The 18,267-nt window shown below is 41.8% G+C and overlaps 1 protein-coding gene across 2 annotated transcripts in view; it reads right to left on the reverse strand.

Moving 5' to 3' along the window:
- The window catches only part of CCDC148 (coiled-coil domain containing 148), a 171,520-nt gene that overhangs the window by 82,185 nt on the left and 71,068 nt on the right, over nt 1-18,267 (reverse strand). For both annotated transcript variants that reach the window (XM_073305533.1, XM_073305534.1), the window contains exons 5-8: nt 16,956-17,038; nt 16,647-16,810; nt 16,191-16,286; nt 15,918-16,099 (exon numbers count right to left, since the gene is read on the reverse strand). In XM_073305533.1, the coding sequence (XP_073161634.1) occupies nt 15,918-16,099; nt 16,191-16,286; nt 16,647-16,810; nt 16,956-17,038 (525 nt within the window). The remainder of the gene's footprint in view (nt 1-15,917; nt 16,100-16,190; nt 16,287-16,646; nt 16,811-16,955; nt 17,039-18,267) is intronic.

Raw genomic sequence — 18,267 nt, forward strand, 5'->3', positions numbered from 1 at the left:
ATGTTTCCTGGCGTTCAAACAACATCCGTTCTTTATCTCTCTGTGTTATCCTCAGGAGAGTGATATCATTCCTGGTCACCTGGTTGAAATAGGGTGCTTTTCTTAAGGGGACATTCAGAGGTGCCCGTTCCTGCTGCATTGTTTGCCTGTGGCTCAACAGAAATGTTCGCCACTGTTAGCCATGGGGAGGGGTGAGGGGCTAGCCATGTGGTGGGGGGAGGCAAAATGTGACCTTGGAACGAAAGCACATGTGCTTTGTATGTAATGTTAACAGCAAGGTTTACCGTGAGAGTGTACCCATTGTTCTATAAAATGTATCTTTTTAAATACCACTGTTCCTTTTTTTTTCTCCACCAGCTGCATGTGTTTCAAGGATCACAGTATCTTCTTCTTCCCAGAGGCTAGCAAAGATTAGAAGGCAAAAAAAACGTAGTCTCAATGAAATGTTCTCTGATGTCATGCTGTCCTCCCACACTGACAGAGCACAGACGAATGCGTGGAGGTAGACAATATCAGAATGCAGGAAAGCACAACATGAATGCAAGGAGAGGTGGGGGGCTGAAGAGAGGGCTGAAGCTGAAAGGTGGCGGCAGCGTGATGAGAGGAGGCAGGATTCAATGCTGATGCTGCTGGAGGATCAAACTAATGTGCTCCAGCATATGGTTGAGCTGCAGGAAAGGCAACTGGAGCACAGACCGCCGCTACAGCCCCTGTGTAACCAACTACCCTCCTCCCCAAGTTCCATAGCCTTCTCAGCCAGATGCCCAAGTACGCGGTGAGGGGGCCTTTGGCCACCCAGCCACTCCACCCCAGAGGATTGCCCAAGCAACAGAAGGCTGGCATTCAATAAGTTTTAAACTTTTAAAGTGCTGTGTGGCCTTGTCCTTCCCTCGTCCTTCCCGGTGCTTCCCTCCTCCACCACCCCTCCCTTGGCAGTTATCCCCCTATTTGTGTGATGAATTAATAAAGAATGCATGAATGTGAAGCAACAATGACTTTATTGCCTCTGCAAGCCGTGATCGAAGGGAGGAGGAGAGGGTGGTTAGCTTACAGGGAAGCAGAGTGAACCAAGGGGCGGGGGGTTTCATCAAGGAGAAACAAACAGAACTTTCACACCGTAGCCTGGCCAGTCAAGAAACTGGTTTTCAAAGCTTCTCTGATGTGCACCGCGCCCGCCTGTGCTCTTCTAACTGCCCTGGTGTCTGGCTGCGCGTAACCAGCGGCCAGGAGATTTGCCTCAACCTCCCACCCCGCCATAAACGTCTCCCCCTTACTCTCACAGATATTGTGGAACACACAGCAAGCAGTAATAATAGTGGGAATATTGGTTTTGCTGAGGTCTAACAGAGTCAGTAAACTGCACCAGCGCACTTTTAAACGTCCAAATGCATATTCTACCATCATTCTGCACTTGCTCAGCCTGTAGTTGAACAGCTCCTGACTACTGTCCAGGCTGCCTGTGTATGGCTTCATGAGCCATGGCATTAAGCGGTAGGCTGGGTCCCCAAAGATAACTATTATCATCTCAACATCCCCAATGGTTATTTTCTGGTCTGGGAAGAAAGTCCCTTTCTGCAGCTTTTCAAACAGACCAGAGTTCCTGAAGATGTGAGCGTCATGTACCTTTCCCAGCCATCCCACACTGATGTTGGTGAAACGTCCCTTGTGATCCACCAGTGCTTGCAGCACCATTGAAAAGTACCCCTTGCAGTTTATGTACTCGCTGGCTTGGTGCTCCGGTGCCAAGATAGGGATATGGATTCTGTCTATGGCCCCACCACAGTTAGGGAATCCTATTGCAGCAAAGCCATCCACTATGACCTACATGTTTCCCAGGGTCACTACCCTTGATATCAGCAGATCTTTGATTGTGTTGGCTACTTGCATCACAGCAGCACCCACAGTAGATTTACCCACTCCAAATTGATTCCCGATCGCCCGGTAGCTGTCTGGCATTGCAAGCTTCCACAGGGCTATTGCCACTCGCTTGTGAACTGCGACGGCTGCTCTCATCTTGGTATTCATGTGTTTCAGGGCAGGGGAAAGCAAATCACAAAAGTTCTATGAAAGTGCCCTTACACTTGCGAAAGTTTTGCAGTCACGGGGAATCGTCCCAGACCTGCCACACTATGCAGTCCCACCCTCTGTGCTTGTTTCCCGGGCCCAGAATTGGCGTTCCACCACATGAACCTGCCCCATTAGTACCATGATGCCCGCGTTGCCAGGGTCCGTGCTTTGAGAGAAGTCTATATCCATGTCCTCATCACTCTCGTCACCGTGATGACGTCGCCTACTCGCCCGGTTTCACTTTGCCAGGTTCTGGTCCTTCATATATTGCTGGATAATGCACGTGGTGTTTAATGTGCTCCTAATTGCCAAAGTGATCTGAGCGGGCTCCATGCTTGCTGTGGTATGGCGTCTGCACAGAAAAAAGGCGCGGAACGATTGTCTGCCATTGCTCTGACGGAGGGAGTGGCGACTGACGAGATGGCTTACAGAGTTGGTTTACAGGGAATTAAAGTCAACAAAGGGGGTGGCTTTACATCAAGGAGAAACAAAAACAACTATCACACAGAATGGCCCCCTCAAGGTTTGAACTGAAAACCCTGGGTTTAGCAGGCCAATGCTCAACCCTCTAAGCTATCCCTCCCTCTGGTATTTCAGGCAGGACTGAATCTCTATTAAAGTTTGCAAGGTGCCCCTGACAACCTCACCAAAATGATTGTTGGCTGTTGATTTCAAGGAGGGGGGAGCAAATGAATACAAAACAAATCTGGTCTATTTCTTGTTTTGATCCACTCCATGTATCTTTTACATCTTTGGCTGGCAGCAGATGGTGCAGTAGGACTGCAAGCCATCCACATCTCCTGGCTACTCGGCAAAAGATGGTGCAATAGGACTGCTAGCCATCCTCATCTCCGGCCTGCTCACCATAAGATGATACAATAGGACTGCCTGCAGGACTAAAGAGAATGACCTGGTCAAGTCACTCCTAATTTAGTCCCTGCACCCATGTCTGCCCAGGCGCTCCTGACCGACCTTACCGAGGCGCCATGAGCACCTCGGACATGATGAGGATGGTTTTCAGGCCTATTGCACCCTCTGCTGCCACAAGGCAATGGGTTGCTGCTGCTGTGTAGCAATGCAGTACCGCATCTGCCAGCAGCCAGGAGACATACGGTGACAGTGAGCTGAGCAGGTTCCATGCTTGCCGTGGTATGGCATCTGCACAAGTAACTCAGGAAAAAAGGCGCAAAACGATTGTCTGCCGTTGCTTTCATGAAGGGAGGAAGGGGGCCTGACAACATGTACCCAGAACCTCCTGTGACAATGTTTTTTGCCCCATCAGGCATTGGGATCTCAACCCAGAATCCCAATGGGCAGCGGAGACTGCGGGAAATGTGGGATAGCTACCCACAGTGCAACACGCCGGAAGTCGATGCTAGCCTCGGTACTGTGGAAGCACTCCGCCGAGTTAATGCACTTAATGCACTTAGAGCATTTTCTGTGGGGACACACACACTCGAATATATAAAACCGATTTCTAAAAAACCGACTTCTATAAATTCGACCTAATTTCGTAGTGTAGACATACTCTTAGGCTTGAATAAAGACTGGGAGTGGATGGGTCATTACACAAAGTAAAACTATTTCCCCATGTTTACTCCCTCCCCCGCTGTTCCTCAGACATTCTTGTCAACCGCTGGAAATGGCCCACCTTGATTATCGCTGCAAAAGGTTGTTTCCCCCCCCAACCCCCGCTCTCCTGCTCGTAATAGCTCACCTTACCTGATCACTCTCTTTACAGTATGTATGGTAACACCCATTGTTTCATGTTCTCTGTGTATATAAATCTCCGCACTGTATTTTCCACTGAATGTATCCGATGAAGTGAGCTGTAGCTCACGAAAGCTTATGCTCAAATAAATTTGTTAGTCTCTAAGGTGCCACAAGTCCTCCTTTTCTTTTTATGGTAAGTACCGTACTCTCATTTTAACAAGGGAAGCTTAATTTACTATTCATTGGAATGAGGAAAGGACAACATATATGCAGATCTGTTGTCCCCTTGCTTATCAGAACTGTAAAGTGACTCTTGAAGGCAGAATGGAGCACCCCTTGAAAATACAAATACAAATGAAAGGATGGTTCTTTTTTGCCTTGCACCTTGTGTAGCAATTAACACTTCTGACAAGTAAATACAAAACTGGTATAAAACCACCACCATTAAGGTAAGTGAGATTTCTGCTTGGTAGCATTTTATATCCACTGTTTTGAAGATATATTGACTACATAAGGTGCAAGACAACCAGGAATTAAGAGGAAAATATTTTGTACATAGTGTTACTTATTACTTAAGTGTCATATGGAGATGCATTAATAAGAATAAAGATAATATTCCAAATAGAATTTTTAAAAATAGCATGTAATGTGACAGATGGCTGTTTAGTTTTCTTACACTCCATTAGAGATTAAAAACAACATTTTCATAACAGAAAAAAAGAAAAAAATAATCTGTTATGACAACTTTGATATATTTGCATTCAAAGATCACCCACACTAAATTAAGACTAATGCTTCCCTAACTGAGGAAGTGCCAAGAGTTATAAGGAGTTTTTGAATCAAAATACTAGAAAGTAATACATCTTGCTTCACATAAAGTGCATTTAATGCCATAAAATTCTAACACATATATTGTGTGACAGTATTAATTAGGTGCAAATTTCGTGTCAACATTAAAATGTAATTCAGATACACATGAAATGACAGTATAATGTATAAATGTCCATCTCAAAACAAGTGTTACATGAATAGATATCACTGACCTCAAGTCCATTTTAGCCCCCTCATTGAATTTAATGGATTTATATTTCAATACATCTTTCAAACAACCCATGATCATGCAGATTGCTCCCTTCCCACCAGTACTTGAAAGATAAAACTAAAAGCTAAACAGTATGTTTACTACTAATTATGTATATACAATATTAGTATGATGCCCTCAACTGTGGCCAGTCGAGCTGGTGCAACAGTCCTCAGTAGACTAAGCATGTTTGATAAGGATGATTCATATTATATTTAATGTTATGCAAGGACCTAAAACAAACACCAGAAATTCTAATGCACTGAAAACCATTGATTTGATTACTCCTCTGTTTTCTAGAAGAAATCCCGAAAAGCAGAAACTCAGTTAGTCTGCAACACAGAGAAGTTTGTGTGTTCAGGATATACTCATCTGAATGATAAAAACAAAATTAAGCAATTTTTAGCCAGTCAGGAATGTCAGTGTAGTTTCGGCAAAACAGACAAATGGGCTTCTATGACCCAATATGCTAAAATATATCCATATTAGATTAGGCTTCCTGATAAATTCCATTTTTTATCGTCTCTACCAATGAACACCCAAATGTGCTACCTATAACCATTAAAATAAACCCAACAAAAAGCATGGTACTGTTTAATACAATAGCTTTCCTTACCATGGAAACAACTTCATTGTACAAGCAGCCCTTGAGGAGCCAATCACTGAAGTAAGGGAAGATCATTATTTCTGACTAATGTAACTGAGTGGCCACTATCTTCAGAATCTTCATAAAGACCCTGATGATGGCAGAGATTCTGAAAGGGAGCACTCAATATTGAAAGTGTTAACTACAATATAAAGAAATCTCATGAGATCGATGCTTTGTGATGTTAATGTATACATTTTGTAGGTAGAGGGCCACAGAGTAGTCTCTTGGATCTAGAGATGGAATTATAGCTGCGATAATTACCATTCTGAACATGAGTTTTGAAGAAAACATTCAGCATTTTGAGATCCAAGGTGGGCCTCCATCCACCCTTTTTGCGGGGAACCAGAAAGTACCTGGAATAGAACCCCTTCCCTCTGCGTTGGGCAGGAACTGTGTCTATGGTTCTTATGTGGAGAAAGGAGAGGACTTCTTGTCTCAATAGATGTTCACAACATGGGTCCCTGAAAAGGAATAGGGAAGAGGGGTTGGGTGGAGGAATAAAAGTGTAATGGGTGGAATAGCCTGATGATATAACCTCCAATACTCATCTGTTGGAAGTAAACTGCACCCATGAGGTTTAGAAATGAGAGCGAAAATCCATAAAGGTTCAGCTTTAGATCCTGAAGGTGAACAGTTTTTGACCATGAACCAATACATCAAAATTGTCTAAGCATCAATTAGGAAAGATGACTAGTAGTAGTAGAAGTAGTGGATGGTTCGCTCTTCTGGAGCCTAGGTCTCTTCTTAGACGCTTCTGAAGACCTACGCTAGACAAGGAATTGGACTGGGATCTCTCAGCCATCTCTGACCATCTGAATCTTTTTATTTGCAGGTGTGTAGATACTAACGGACAAGAGCGTTGTTCTTGAATTCTCGACAGTGTTCAAAATTCATCCAAGGACTCACTGAAAAGCTTGAGCCTCTCAGAAGGAAGGCTTTCAGTGTGTTCTGGAGCTCCCTCAGGAATCCCAAGGATTGGAGCCAAGAGGCACTATGCATGACAATCACTGTAGAAACAGAGCAAGCTACTCTGTTCGCTGCATCAAAGTCCTCACTAGTAAATGGCCCTCCATGATAATTGCCTGAAATTGCTTCCAAAAAGTCTGAGAAGGATACAGTCAACAAAAGACTTATATTTGTTGTAGTTTGTGCAATTATACTTGGCCATAAAAACTTGGTAGTTGCTGATCCTAAATTGCAATGTCATAGAAGAGTACCACTTGCAACCAAAGAGATCCATGTGGTTTTCATCCTTATCATATAGGATTGCTTTTATTGTGTTGCCTGCCATGCTCATTCACAGCATCAATGAACAAAAATTGTTGGGTGAACAAAAATTCAGAGCCCTTAGTTGGAACATAATACTTTTTGTCTGCTCTTCTATATGTTGAAGGTGGTCGGGGTCTGCCAGATTGTTTTGGCAGGTTCAAATAGATTCTCATTCAGACAAGGTTACCTGACCACACGTTGCAGTGTGAAGAATGTCCAAAAGTTTATGTTAAGTCTTGCAACCCTCCTGTAGGAGAATTTGGAGCTAGTCATCCTCTTCATCAGCTCCTGGAACTGTTTAAAAGAATACACATAAGCGGGCTGAGGGAGTATCACTGCTTCATCAGATGATGAGGAGGAAGATATGCTAGTTTGTGGTGTCATGTTCTCATCAGTCCTTGCTCTCATTCCTCAAAAGACTCCTTGTGAAATGGAAGTAGGTTGGCAGGAACAGGGGATTGCTGACTGCTGTCTGTGGCACTCCCCCTGGGCATAACTGGGTGCTCTAGAAAATTGTTGCTGATAGGCAGCCCATGCCTTGAAGCATTTCTTTCCGAAAAAAATGTCAAGAGAGGCAGCTTTGGGTTGGTAATCGAGCAAGCCTCATACTGAAATCTGAGAGTCAGAAGAAGGTGTCACAGATATAGAATTTTCCTGCAATATCGTTGGGAGATCCTAATATAGTAAGTTTATGTATCACTGTGGGACAGGGATTGTATGTAATTCCATGCGGGAGGGTGATCACAGCCCTCCAGGAACTAAGAACGTTAGGGGGTGATTAGGCAGATTCACTCAGGTTATAACACCTCTCGAGTGGTTTCGCCATCTGGAGAGGCTCACATATACTGGTTCAAACTGGATTCTCTGGAGACCACAAAAAGAAAGCCCTCTTGGATAAATAGCCAGTCTTTAAATTGACTCAGGGCTTTCTTTTTGATACAGCAAATGGATAGAACCTTATGTCCCAAGGGAGGGCCCCCACCCATAGTCCTTTCAACCTTACCCTGACACCTGACAGATCCAGAGACTGGAGTTGGGGTGACCTTTGATAAGCTTTTTAGCATGAGTGTAGGTCTTTAATTCTTTTGAATATGTTTTCTCTGTAATGCTTTCACCTTAAGAATAAACATGCTTACTTATAAAGGACTGTGTGGTAACTTATTACAGTGGACATTTATGCTCTTTATAGCCCCTGAAGAGAGAGCAAAGCACAGACGCTGGTCTGTTTAGGTGGTCTGGCTTGCTGGAAATGATAGTATAGGCAGGGAATGGAGCAGCCTGGAAAAACCCATCAGGAAGAAGAGAGAGGTGACAGTTGGCAGCTGGAAGCCTAAAAGTAGGTGCCTTTTCTGGACCACAGAAGAGAAAAAATACTTGTGCAGTAGCCCTGAACTGTGTAAGTAAGAAGATAAAAATGGCCATATTGGGTCAGACCAATGGTCCATTTAGCCCAGTATTCTGTCTTCCGACAGTGGCCCTTGCCAGATGCTTCAGAGAGAATCAACACAACTGGGCAATTATTGCATCCCAGTAGCTGGCAGTCAGAGGCTTGTATCCTCTTCATGGACAGGGGTTGTGATGAGGGAAGTTGTCTGTCTCTTTTCATGAGTACCAGACAGCTAGATGGTACCAAAGAAAGATGTGGTATTGGTTATGTACAAGGTTCTCATACAGAATGATTCAGTGCCCATTAGTTGAAGGTACTCAGGTTCATCTGAGATAAACAAGTCTCCGGAGAATCTAAACTCCTGTGGTGCTCAGTGGATCTGAGCTGAAACCTAGCGAGGCTCTGTGGTGGTAGGCAGTGGCACTGAGGATGACCTTTGCTTCTATGGTACGGATCTATCACCTTGTAATGCAGATTGAATACCTGTGGTAACATGGGAGGAGGACCCACAGTCAGTGCCACTTTGAAGCAGAGTTCTTGGGATCACTAATATCTTGATAGTTTCAGGGAGGTAATGAAGCTGACTTTGGTACTAAGGAATACTGGGTACCATGTGCTTCAGAAGATCCGGGCCTTAGCTGAAGAATCATCAGTTCAAGAGAACCTGGTGGGATGTGAGGTCTCCAGAACAGTAGGTCTTTGTGGTGACCTAGGCTTCTTGACACCAACTTTTCTTTGAGGAGACCTGGAACTCTTCTCCAAAGTCTTGGTGTTGTACACTGTGGTTATGTCCTGCAAAAATATAGCAGGTGAGCAGACTGAGGAGGTTGATAGCATACTGTGCTCACTGGAGGAGAGCTGTACAGGGGTGGTTGTGGGGTATCTGGACCCATATTGGAGGCAGGTTGAAGGGAGAGCTCCATCATGAGAAGCCTAATCTTAATCTCCCTATTTTTTCTAGGCCCAGTCTTAAACCCCAAACAGATTTTATGCTCATGGGACATGAGTGTCCCCTAAGCAGTGGATACAGTGAGAGTGATAGTCACTAACTGGAATAGAATCCCAACAAGTGAGGCCATGTTTAAGTCTCAGGCATTTAGGCATATTCTGAGGATAAAAACTCCCAAAGGGGAAAGCTCCCTTGGGGAAGGAGGGAAAGATCTGACAAAGAAATCTCCACAAACAAAACTAAAAGTTACTGAAAACTAAAGATAACAAAGCCTAACAATAAATGAAGACTAAAGCTATCCTTAAAAGGGTAATCGAGCTAGAAGAAGGTAATACAATACCCTCCTTTCAGGCAGAGGCGATTGAGAAGGAACTGAGGGCATTTTGTCCAACGTTCATAGGGCATGAGGATAGCTAGGGCACATGTATGGACCAACAGGCACCGCTACCAAAAGTCTCTCTGATCAAAGACCATGCACACCTGAAGTGGAAGACCCAAAGGTACATTACTTGACGAAGATTGTTCTCATTCACCCGGTGGATGAAGACCAGTGACTAAAAGTTGCTTTTCTTCCTCCCTAGCTTTCATATAAAAAGAGAATTTTCTAGTGTACCATTAAATTAAAAATGGCTGTGTGGAAACAGTGGCAAAGGTCCCTAGTTATGACTATAGCATGGTTGCAATAGTATATTAAAGAAGAACACTAGAGCGAGACAAAACCGTTGTTTATAAACCTTCAAAATAACTCTTTGTTCTTGATCTTTTTGTTTCACTTTTTCTCAGACACTGTTTTTCATCACATGAATGTTTGAGGCTACTTTGGGTGTGAATATCCATATTCATACACAAATTTGAGTGTCTGCATAAGAATACCACAGGAAGTGACCTCCCCTGCTTATAATACTCTAGCCATTATGTCTGGGAGTAGAAACAGTACCATCTGAAGTTAGTGACCAATAGTTCATGTTGTAGTTGAGGTAAATACTTTGCAAAACTAGAGGCTATAAGAATTTCTATTACAGTGTTTGCAAATTATCTGCAATTCTGCAAATACATTTGTAATTATTCAAAGAGTAAAAAGGGCTACATTAATCAGAAAGTTGTTTGCTACAATTAGTTTGCCCAGCTCTAATAGACACAAAGTGTTCCCACCATGATAGCTGGTAATTGTGTTTGGTAGCTTATTGCTAGGGTTCAAATTGTTGTCATATGATGGAGATAAAGGAAGCTTTTTGTACCTTCCCAGAGGTACCTGTTCACATTTTCCTGCATTTGTAGGCTACTATAATTGACTAATTTGACGATTTATAGTGCTAAAGCTGACAATTTTGCATGGGATGCAAGAGGAGAAAAAAACCCCAAGGATTCATCTTCATTCTTGGTAAAGAAAGATTTTAAGACCTGCCAATTTTATTTATTTTAAATAAAATCACTCTCAGATTCTATCGTTAGAAGGGAACATTATGATCATCTAGTCTGACCATCTACATAGCTGGCCATAGAACCACACCCAATAATATCTCCATCAATCTCATAACTCTAAATATATCTTTCAGAAAAATATCCAGTCTTGATTTCAATATTTCAAGTGACAAGAATCCACCATGTCTCTAGGCAAATTGTTCCAATGACAAGTTACTCTCACCGATGAATCTCCACCTTCATGAGGAGAGAGATGGAGAAGTTCTTTAGGTCTCCAAAAAGGGATCTGGAGGACCTTCCTGATCCACTTATGATTTTCAAATGCTAGTTCTACAGCTCCATGCCAAGGTTCACCAGTTTCTCATAGGCAAACATTCAGAGAAAGTGTGATTCAGCCTCTGGGGATTCATACTTTTCCCTTCATATACACTAGGGGTGTTGCACATATCCAGGCAGAATATCCTGGAACATATAGTTTTAGTTTAGCTTCTGTAAATATCCAACATATCATCTAAAATGTGAGAGTTTGAGTACACTACAAATAATATTTAAACAGATACCACACCTCTCCAGATGCCAAGAGATGTCAGACTTTCACCACGGTGAAAACATGGCCCAAATTATAAATGTGGCACTTGCTTTCATACATATCTTTCCTCCACAGAAATGTCTATAACCATTATTTGGTTTCAGAACTGAAACATGGCAATTGTCCTATACATAATAACTCCTCTCAGGCAGCTGCTTCCACTGAAGCAGATTTACCAAGAGTTAATCCCTAGCTTTGTATCTTCTAAAGAATATAAACAACTCATAAGGGAAGTTACCCTTTTCAACTCATAATCCCCAGATATCCTGTACAATAGCCACAACAATGTAAACTGCATGCGCTGTTGAATCTGCACAGACAGACAGACAGACTGCAATACCACTGAATGAGATGTCAACTTCCCCAGCATGTCAACCATATGATTGCTGATTGTTGTACCAGACACATGTAACTAATGTGCTCATACAGAGGGGCTAGATTTCCTTGATATACTGTGATATTTTATTCATCTGAAAGGACACTGCACGGTATGCACATTTTGAATATACAAATAAGTAGTTTAATACTCAATTCCTCTTTCAATTATTTAGATAATTTAGACATTTGCCTGTATCCTTAGAAGTTGAGGTTTAAAAGGTGTTTACAGATTCAGCAGTCTGATTGTGGCATATTTCAGGATTTTCTATAACAAAATAGATGTCCCAGCAGCAGTAAAGAGGGGGATTTAATTGAATAAAACTCCATAATCCATCATCTCAAATTAAAAATGCTACCTACCAATAGTAGCCTCAATTTCACAATTCGCTGTTTCCTCAACTATGCCGTTTGGTAGTTTTCATTATCTGTAATATTTACTTATTTTTTCATTTCTTAAATAAGAAACAAAACACTCATTTATTCAAACTCTATCAAGATAAGGAATAATAGCCACCTCACCATCTGAGCCTGACTTTTACCTTTTATAAATCTCTTTCATCCATCCACTGACAGGGAGATTTTACTCTTTCCTTGGAGTTATAAGATCTAAATATAAGATGGTTTCAGAGTAACAGCCGTGTTAGTCTGTATTCGCAAAAAGAAAAGGAGTAATTGTGGCACCTTAGAGACTAACCAATTTATTTGAGCATAAGCTTTCATGAGCTACAGCTCACTTCATCGGATGCATACTGTGGAAAGTGTAGAAGATCTTTTTATACACACAAAGCATGAAAAAATACCTCCCCTGACCCCACTCTCCTGCTGGTAACAGCTTATCTAAAGTGATCACTCTCTTTACAATGTGTATGATAATCAAGTTGGGCCATTTCCAGCACAAATCCAGGTTTTCTCATCCCCCACCCCACACACAAACCCACTCTCCTGCTGGTAATAGCTTATCTAAAGTGACCACTCTCCTTACAATGTGTATGATAATCAAGGTGGGCCATTTCCAGCACAAATCCAGGGTTTAACAAGAACGTCTAAGGGGAGGGGGCGGGGTAAGAAAAAACAAAGGGAAATAGGTTACCTTGCATAATGACTTAGCCACTTCCAGTCTCTATTCAAGCCTAAGTTAATTGTATCCAATTTGCAAATGAATTCCAATTCAACAGTTTCTCGCTGGAGTCTGGATTTGAAGTTTTTTTGTTGTAATATCACAACTTTCATGTCTGTAATCGCGTGACCAGAGAGATTGAAGTGTTCTCCGACTGGTTTATGAATGTTATAATTCTTGACATCTGATTTGTGTCCATTTATTCTTTTACGTAGAGACTGTCCAGTTTGACCAATGTACATGGCAGAGGGGCATTGCTGGCACATGATGACATATATCACATTGGTGGATGTGCAGGTGAACGAGCCTCTGATAGTGTGGCTGATGTTATTAGGCCCTGTGATGGTGTCCCCTGAATAGATATGTAGGCACAGTTGGCAACGGGCTTTGTTGCAAGGATAGGTTCCTGGGTTAGTGGTTCTGTTGTGTGGTATGTGGTTGCTGGTGAATATTTGCTTCAAGTTGGGAGGCTGTCTGTAGGCAAGGATTTGTGAGAGTGTTGGGTCATCCTTCAGGATAGGTTGTAGATCCTTAATAATGCGTTGGAGGGGTTTTAGTTGGGGGCTGAAGGTGATGGCTAGTGGCGTTCCGTTATTTTCTTTGTTAGGCCTGTCCTGTAGTAGGTGACTTCTGGGAACTCTTCTGGCTCTATCAGTCTGTTTCTTCACTTCCGCAGGTGGGTACTGTAGTTGTAAGAATGCTTGATAGAGATCTTGTAGGTGTTTGTCTCTGTCTGAGGGGTTGGAGCAAATGCAGTTGTATCGCAGAGCTTGGCTATAGACGATGGATCATGTGGTGTGGTCAGGGTGAAAGCTGGAGGCATGTAGGTAGGAATAGCAGTCAGTAGGTACCCACATCAGTAGGTATAGGGTGGTGTTTATGTGACCATCGTTTATTAGCACTGTAGTGTCCAGGAAGTGGATCTCTTGTTTGGACTGGACCAGGCTGAGGTTGATGGTGGGATGGAAATTGTTGAAATCATGGTGGAATTCCTCAAGGGCTTCTTTTCCATGGGTCCAGATGATGATGATGTCATCAATATAGCGCAAGTAGAGTAGGGGCATTAGGGGACGAGAGCTGAGGAAGCGTTGTTCTAAGTCAGCTATAAAAATGTTGGCATACTGTGGGGCCATGCGGATACCCATAGCAGTGCCGCTGATCTGAAGGTATACATTGACCTCAAATGTAAAATAGTTATGGGTAAGGACAAAGTCACAAAGTTCAGCCACCAGGTTAGCCATGACATTATCCGGGATAGTGTTCTTGACGGCTTGTAATCCACCTTTGTGTGGAATGTTGGTGTAGAGGGCTTCTACATCCATAGTGGCCAGGATGGTGTTATCAGGAAGATCACCGATGGATTGTAGTTTCCTCAGGAAGTCAATGGTGTCTCGAAGGTAGCTGGGAGTGCTGGTAGCGTAGGGCCTGAGGAGGGAGTCTACATAGCCAGACAATCCTGCTGTCAGGGTGCCAATGCCTGAGATGATGGGGTTCACCTGCACATCCACCAATGTGATATATGCCATCATGTGCCAGCAATGCCCCTCTGCCATGTACATTGGTCAAACTGGACAGTCCCTACGTAAAAGAATAAATGGACACAAATCAGATGTCAAGAATTATAACATTCATAAACCAGTCGGAGAACATTTCAATCTCTCTGGTCACGCGATTACAGACATGAAAGTTGTGATATTACAACAAAAAAACTTCAAATCCAGACTCCAGCGAGAAACTGTTGAATTGGAATTCATTTGCAAATTGGATACAATTAACTTAGGCTTGAATAGAGACTGGGAGTGGCTAAGTCATTATGCAAGGTAACCTATTTCCCCTAGTTTTTTCCTACCCTGCCCCCCCACCCCCGACGTTCTTGTTAAACCCTGGATTTGTGCTGGAAATGGCCCAACTTGATTATCATACACATTGTAAGGAGAGTGGTCACTTTAGATAAGCTATTTCCAGCAGGAGAGTGGGGTGGGGGGAGGTATTTTTTCATGCTTTGTGTGTATAAAAAGATCTTCTACACTTTCCACAGTATGCATCCGATGAAGTGAGCTGTAGCTCATGAAAGCTCATGCTCAAATAAATTGGTTAGTCTCTAAGGTGCCACAAGTCCTCCTTTTCTTTTTGTAAATATAAGATGCACACACACACTTATACGAAAAAAAGGGGGAACACACATAATTCTGAACTATGTTTGGAACAGCTATCTACATTTTAAGACTCCATAATGCTATTTCAGGGTTCTCAAAGTCAGATGAGAGTAAACTGAGGGCTTCTCTACACATCAGACCATGGCAAGCTGGGGTGTGGGTGAACACTCGCCTGCCAAGCTCTAACTGTTTACGTGCACCCTGCTGAAACAGGACTAGCTCAAAGCACTCTAATGAACTGTTAATGTGCATCAGCAGGGTGCACGTGAGCAGTTAGAGTATGGCACGCTAGTGTAGGGTAGATTCACACACCAGCTTGCCACAGTCTAATTGTTCATGTAGACAAACCCTTTACAAAGTACTCTATAGTTATCAGAATTTTGAAACAAAATTATAGCCTTGTAATTAAACATTTGGTCTCTACTATCCCTAAAATAAAATAATATTTCTAAAAAAAGTTATACAGTACTAATGTTGCCAATTCTCGCCATATTTGTTGTTACTATTTTTACCACTGTAACCTGTACAAGTTTTAGACATGGACCAGGACTCCACTGTGCTAGGTGCTCTACCAGAACAAAACAAAAAACAGTCTTAAAGCCCTATCTCTTGGGGGCAGCTGATTCTCATTTTTTAATGGTCCCTTTAAAATAGCTCCAAACTAGTTTTTATAATATGTCTTCATGGTAATCTATTGCTGCAATGATCTGCACTTCATGAAAAGATTAGGACTCTGCTGTGCACGTGTGTTTATATTTTAGATTTCCCTAAGGAAGGAAGTGCAAATGTTTTTTCCTAATGTGAAGTAATTACCATACAAAAATAATGTTCAAAGAAATTTCTATCCATATAATGACGAAGTCAGTGAAGATAACATTTGCTATACGTCATACTGTTGGTTCATTAATCCATAAAGAATTTTGCTTATTATTTCAGTAAGTTCTTTTGCAATTCTCTCTGCTGTGCAAATAATTATTGACTATTTAATCCCATAGAACTGGATAATGAGTCAACTATGTATTGTACTCAACAAAAGAAATAATTCTCCTGCTAAAAGGAACTACAGTCTCTGGAGATAACAGAACACAGAACAGTTTGTTATCCTGCCCTCAAAAAATGAATCAAAACAGATTTTATTACCTGGATATTATGTTTAACTGTTGATCAATCTCTTGAAGTTTAGACCAATATTCATCTGCAAATTTATGGAATTCATTAAGGACTGAAGACTTCAGATCGGGGTATGGGCATTCCAAGGCCAGTAACTGTGAAGGAACTTCATGAAAAAGGCCAGTTTTCTCTTCAAAAGAGTATATTAGTACCTGAAAGAAAAAAATCAGTTATCAGTGGTCTAATACATTTTTTATGTTGTGGAGTAACTCAATTAATTTGGAAATGTGACCATTCTCTTACTTTATTCTTACAGTCTTCAAGTTCTTGTTCCAAAGCCAATTTTTCTTGATTAAGTAATTCCAAAATTGTTTTCTGTTGTTCCTTCACAAAGTCTACCTAGTTTTATGAAACATTAACAGTTAAGACTGATATTTTTCATATCAAAACTGTCATTTAGAAGCAAAGCCTAATTTTCTTCTACCATACACCAGTTTTACACAAGTGTAACTTCCACAGAATTAATTCAGATTTATACTGATGTAAGTGTGAGGATAATCAGATGCACGGAGGTTGATCATGGCCTTAAAAATTAATAGCTACAATATTTTCAGATAGTATATGCATCTTAAGGTTACATTTCACACTTCTTTTAAAAGGCTTTGAAACTTTTGCTTCCCTCCCTCAAAAAAATAATAAGCAAAAGAAAATATTATAAAATTCAAAACAGCAACAAACTGTAGAAGTGAAGTTACCAACCTGCTCTAACACCTTGACTGGAATGAACTCATATTCCATGCAGGATTTCTGTGAAGGGTAGCACTGCATTTCAGACAGCCTGCATTTCAAATCCTCTCTCAGTTGCCAGACGGGATCTACCGTATTTGTTTGATATGTAACCAGTTCCTTTGATAATTTATGTGCTATAGACAGTTAAACATAAAGCTTTCTCAAAAAAAAAAAAGACAAATATTTGCTAAATTGTTCTGTAATTTATCTGTAATGGTCAATACATTTGTTTTTAAAAACCCACTTAAATTAATCAAGAAATCAAGTGAAAATTCTTACCAAAGTCTGACATATCCAAAAGAAGTTCACATTCAAGGCTCCCTTCATCAAGGAAAGTTTGTATTTCTGTTTCCACATTATGTCTGAAATGTATAATTGGAACATATGCATAAACCTTAATTTCTTACTCATATAAACAAAGATAGAAAACAACCACTGCCCTACACACAATTCATGTGATAACTGAATAGGGGGAAGACTCTGTATAGAAGGCAACTAGGTGAGCTGGGGCAGAGACGAGGCAAGTCAGCAGAATACAAGATACATATCAGGCTCTCTGGCACCATGCCTATTCCAAAGAAAAGACCGCCTTCCTTTGGATTCCCCTCTGTCATGGCAATCCCTGGAGGCAGCCCCATCCAGAGGGGTCCCTGATACTGCAACTCCGCTGGGGCTGCACTGTTTCTGAGTGACAGAAGCAAGGCTTGGGGACACAGAATTGGAGAGTAGGCATGATATCTCCATACAGATGGCATGGGACCTCCCACTGATTCTCTATGATCCACAGTAAGACCCTCTACTAGTCATTCAGCGACCTTGCTAGGCAAAAATGAAAGTATTCTACAACAGCAGTAGGATACTTTAACTTTAGGCTGCTCTACAAGAGAAGAATAGAATAAGTCTCCTTTGCATTCAACATGTGCAGGGAAGGGGTTGGGAAGACAACTTGAACTACACTCTCCTACAAGAGATTTCCAGGATTAAAAACTGATCTGAGGTTGGTTATGGAAGCTACCATCCCTTGGAGAAGAGTGATGGTACTGATCAGTGGAGTGTGGTGATGAATGCAGACCCTGAAAGCATTAAGGGTTCGTTTCTACTTGAGTTTTGTATCCAAAGTGCTTGCAGGATCAGGCATAATGTCATCTAAACACTTTGGGGGGAAATAAAACCTAGCAGGCAGTCAAATATATATTTTCAAGGAAAAACCAGATGGTATTTCCATATTTTACCTCAACAAAACGAAGAAATAGCTTCTGAAGTACATTAGCAGTGCAGTGGCAGCAAGAAACTTATTTACCATTATTAATTAGGGCCAAATCATGCCTTCAGACATAAGTAACGACCATACCACTCTTTTTGAAATAAGTGAGAGTTGCATATCATATCTGAGAACAGAATGTGACCATTTATAAAGAATTAAACATTAGAGACTCTGGGGTGGGCCAATAGTCCAGTAGGTTCTAGGCTGCTCACATATTGATTGATAGCCAAGTATTTGGCTGTGAGCAGTGGTGAGCTGGAGCCAGTTCGCACCGGTTCGCGCAAACCGGTTGTTAAATTTTGAAGCCGGTTTTGAACCGGTTGTTAA

This window comes from Lepidochelys kempii, chromosome 11, assembly GCF_965140265.1.
Source record: "Lepidochelys kempii isolate rLepKem1 chromosome 11, rLepKem1.hap2, whole genome shotgun sequence".
Lineage (NCBI taxonomy): Eukaryota > Metazoa > Chordata > Testudines > Cheloniidae > Lepidochelys > Lepidochelys kempii.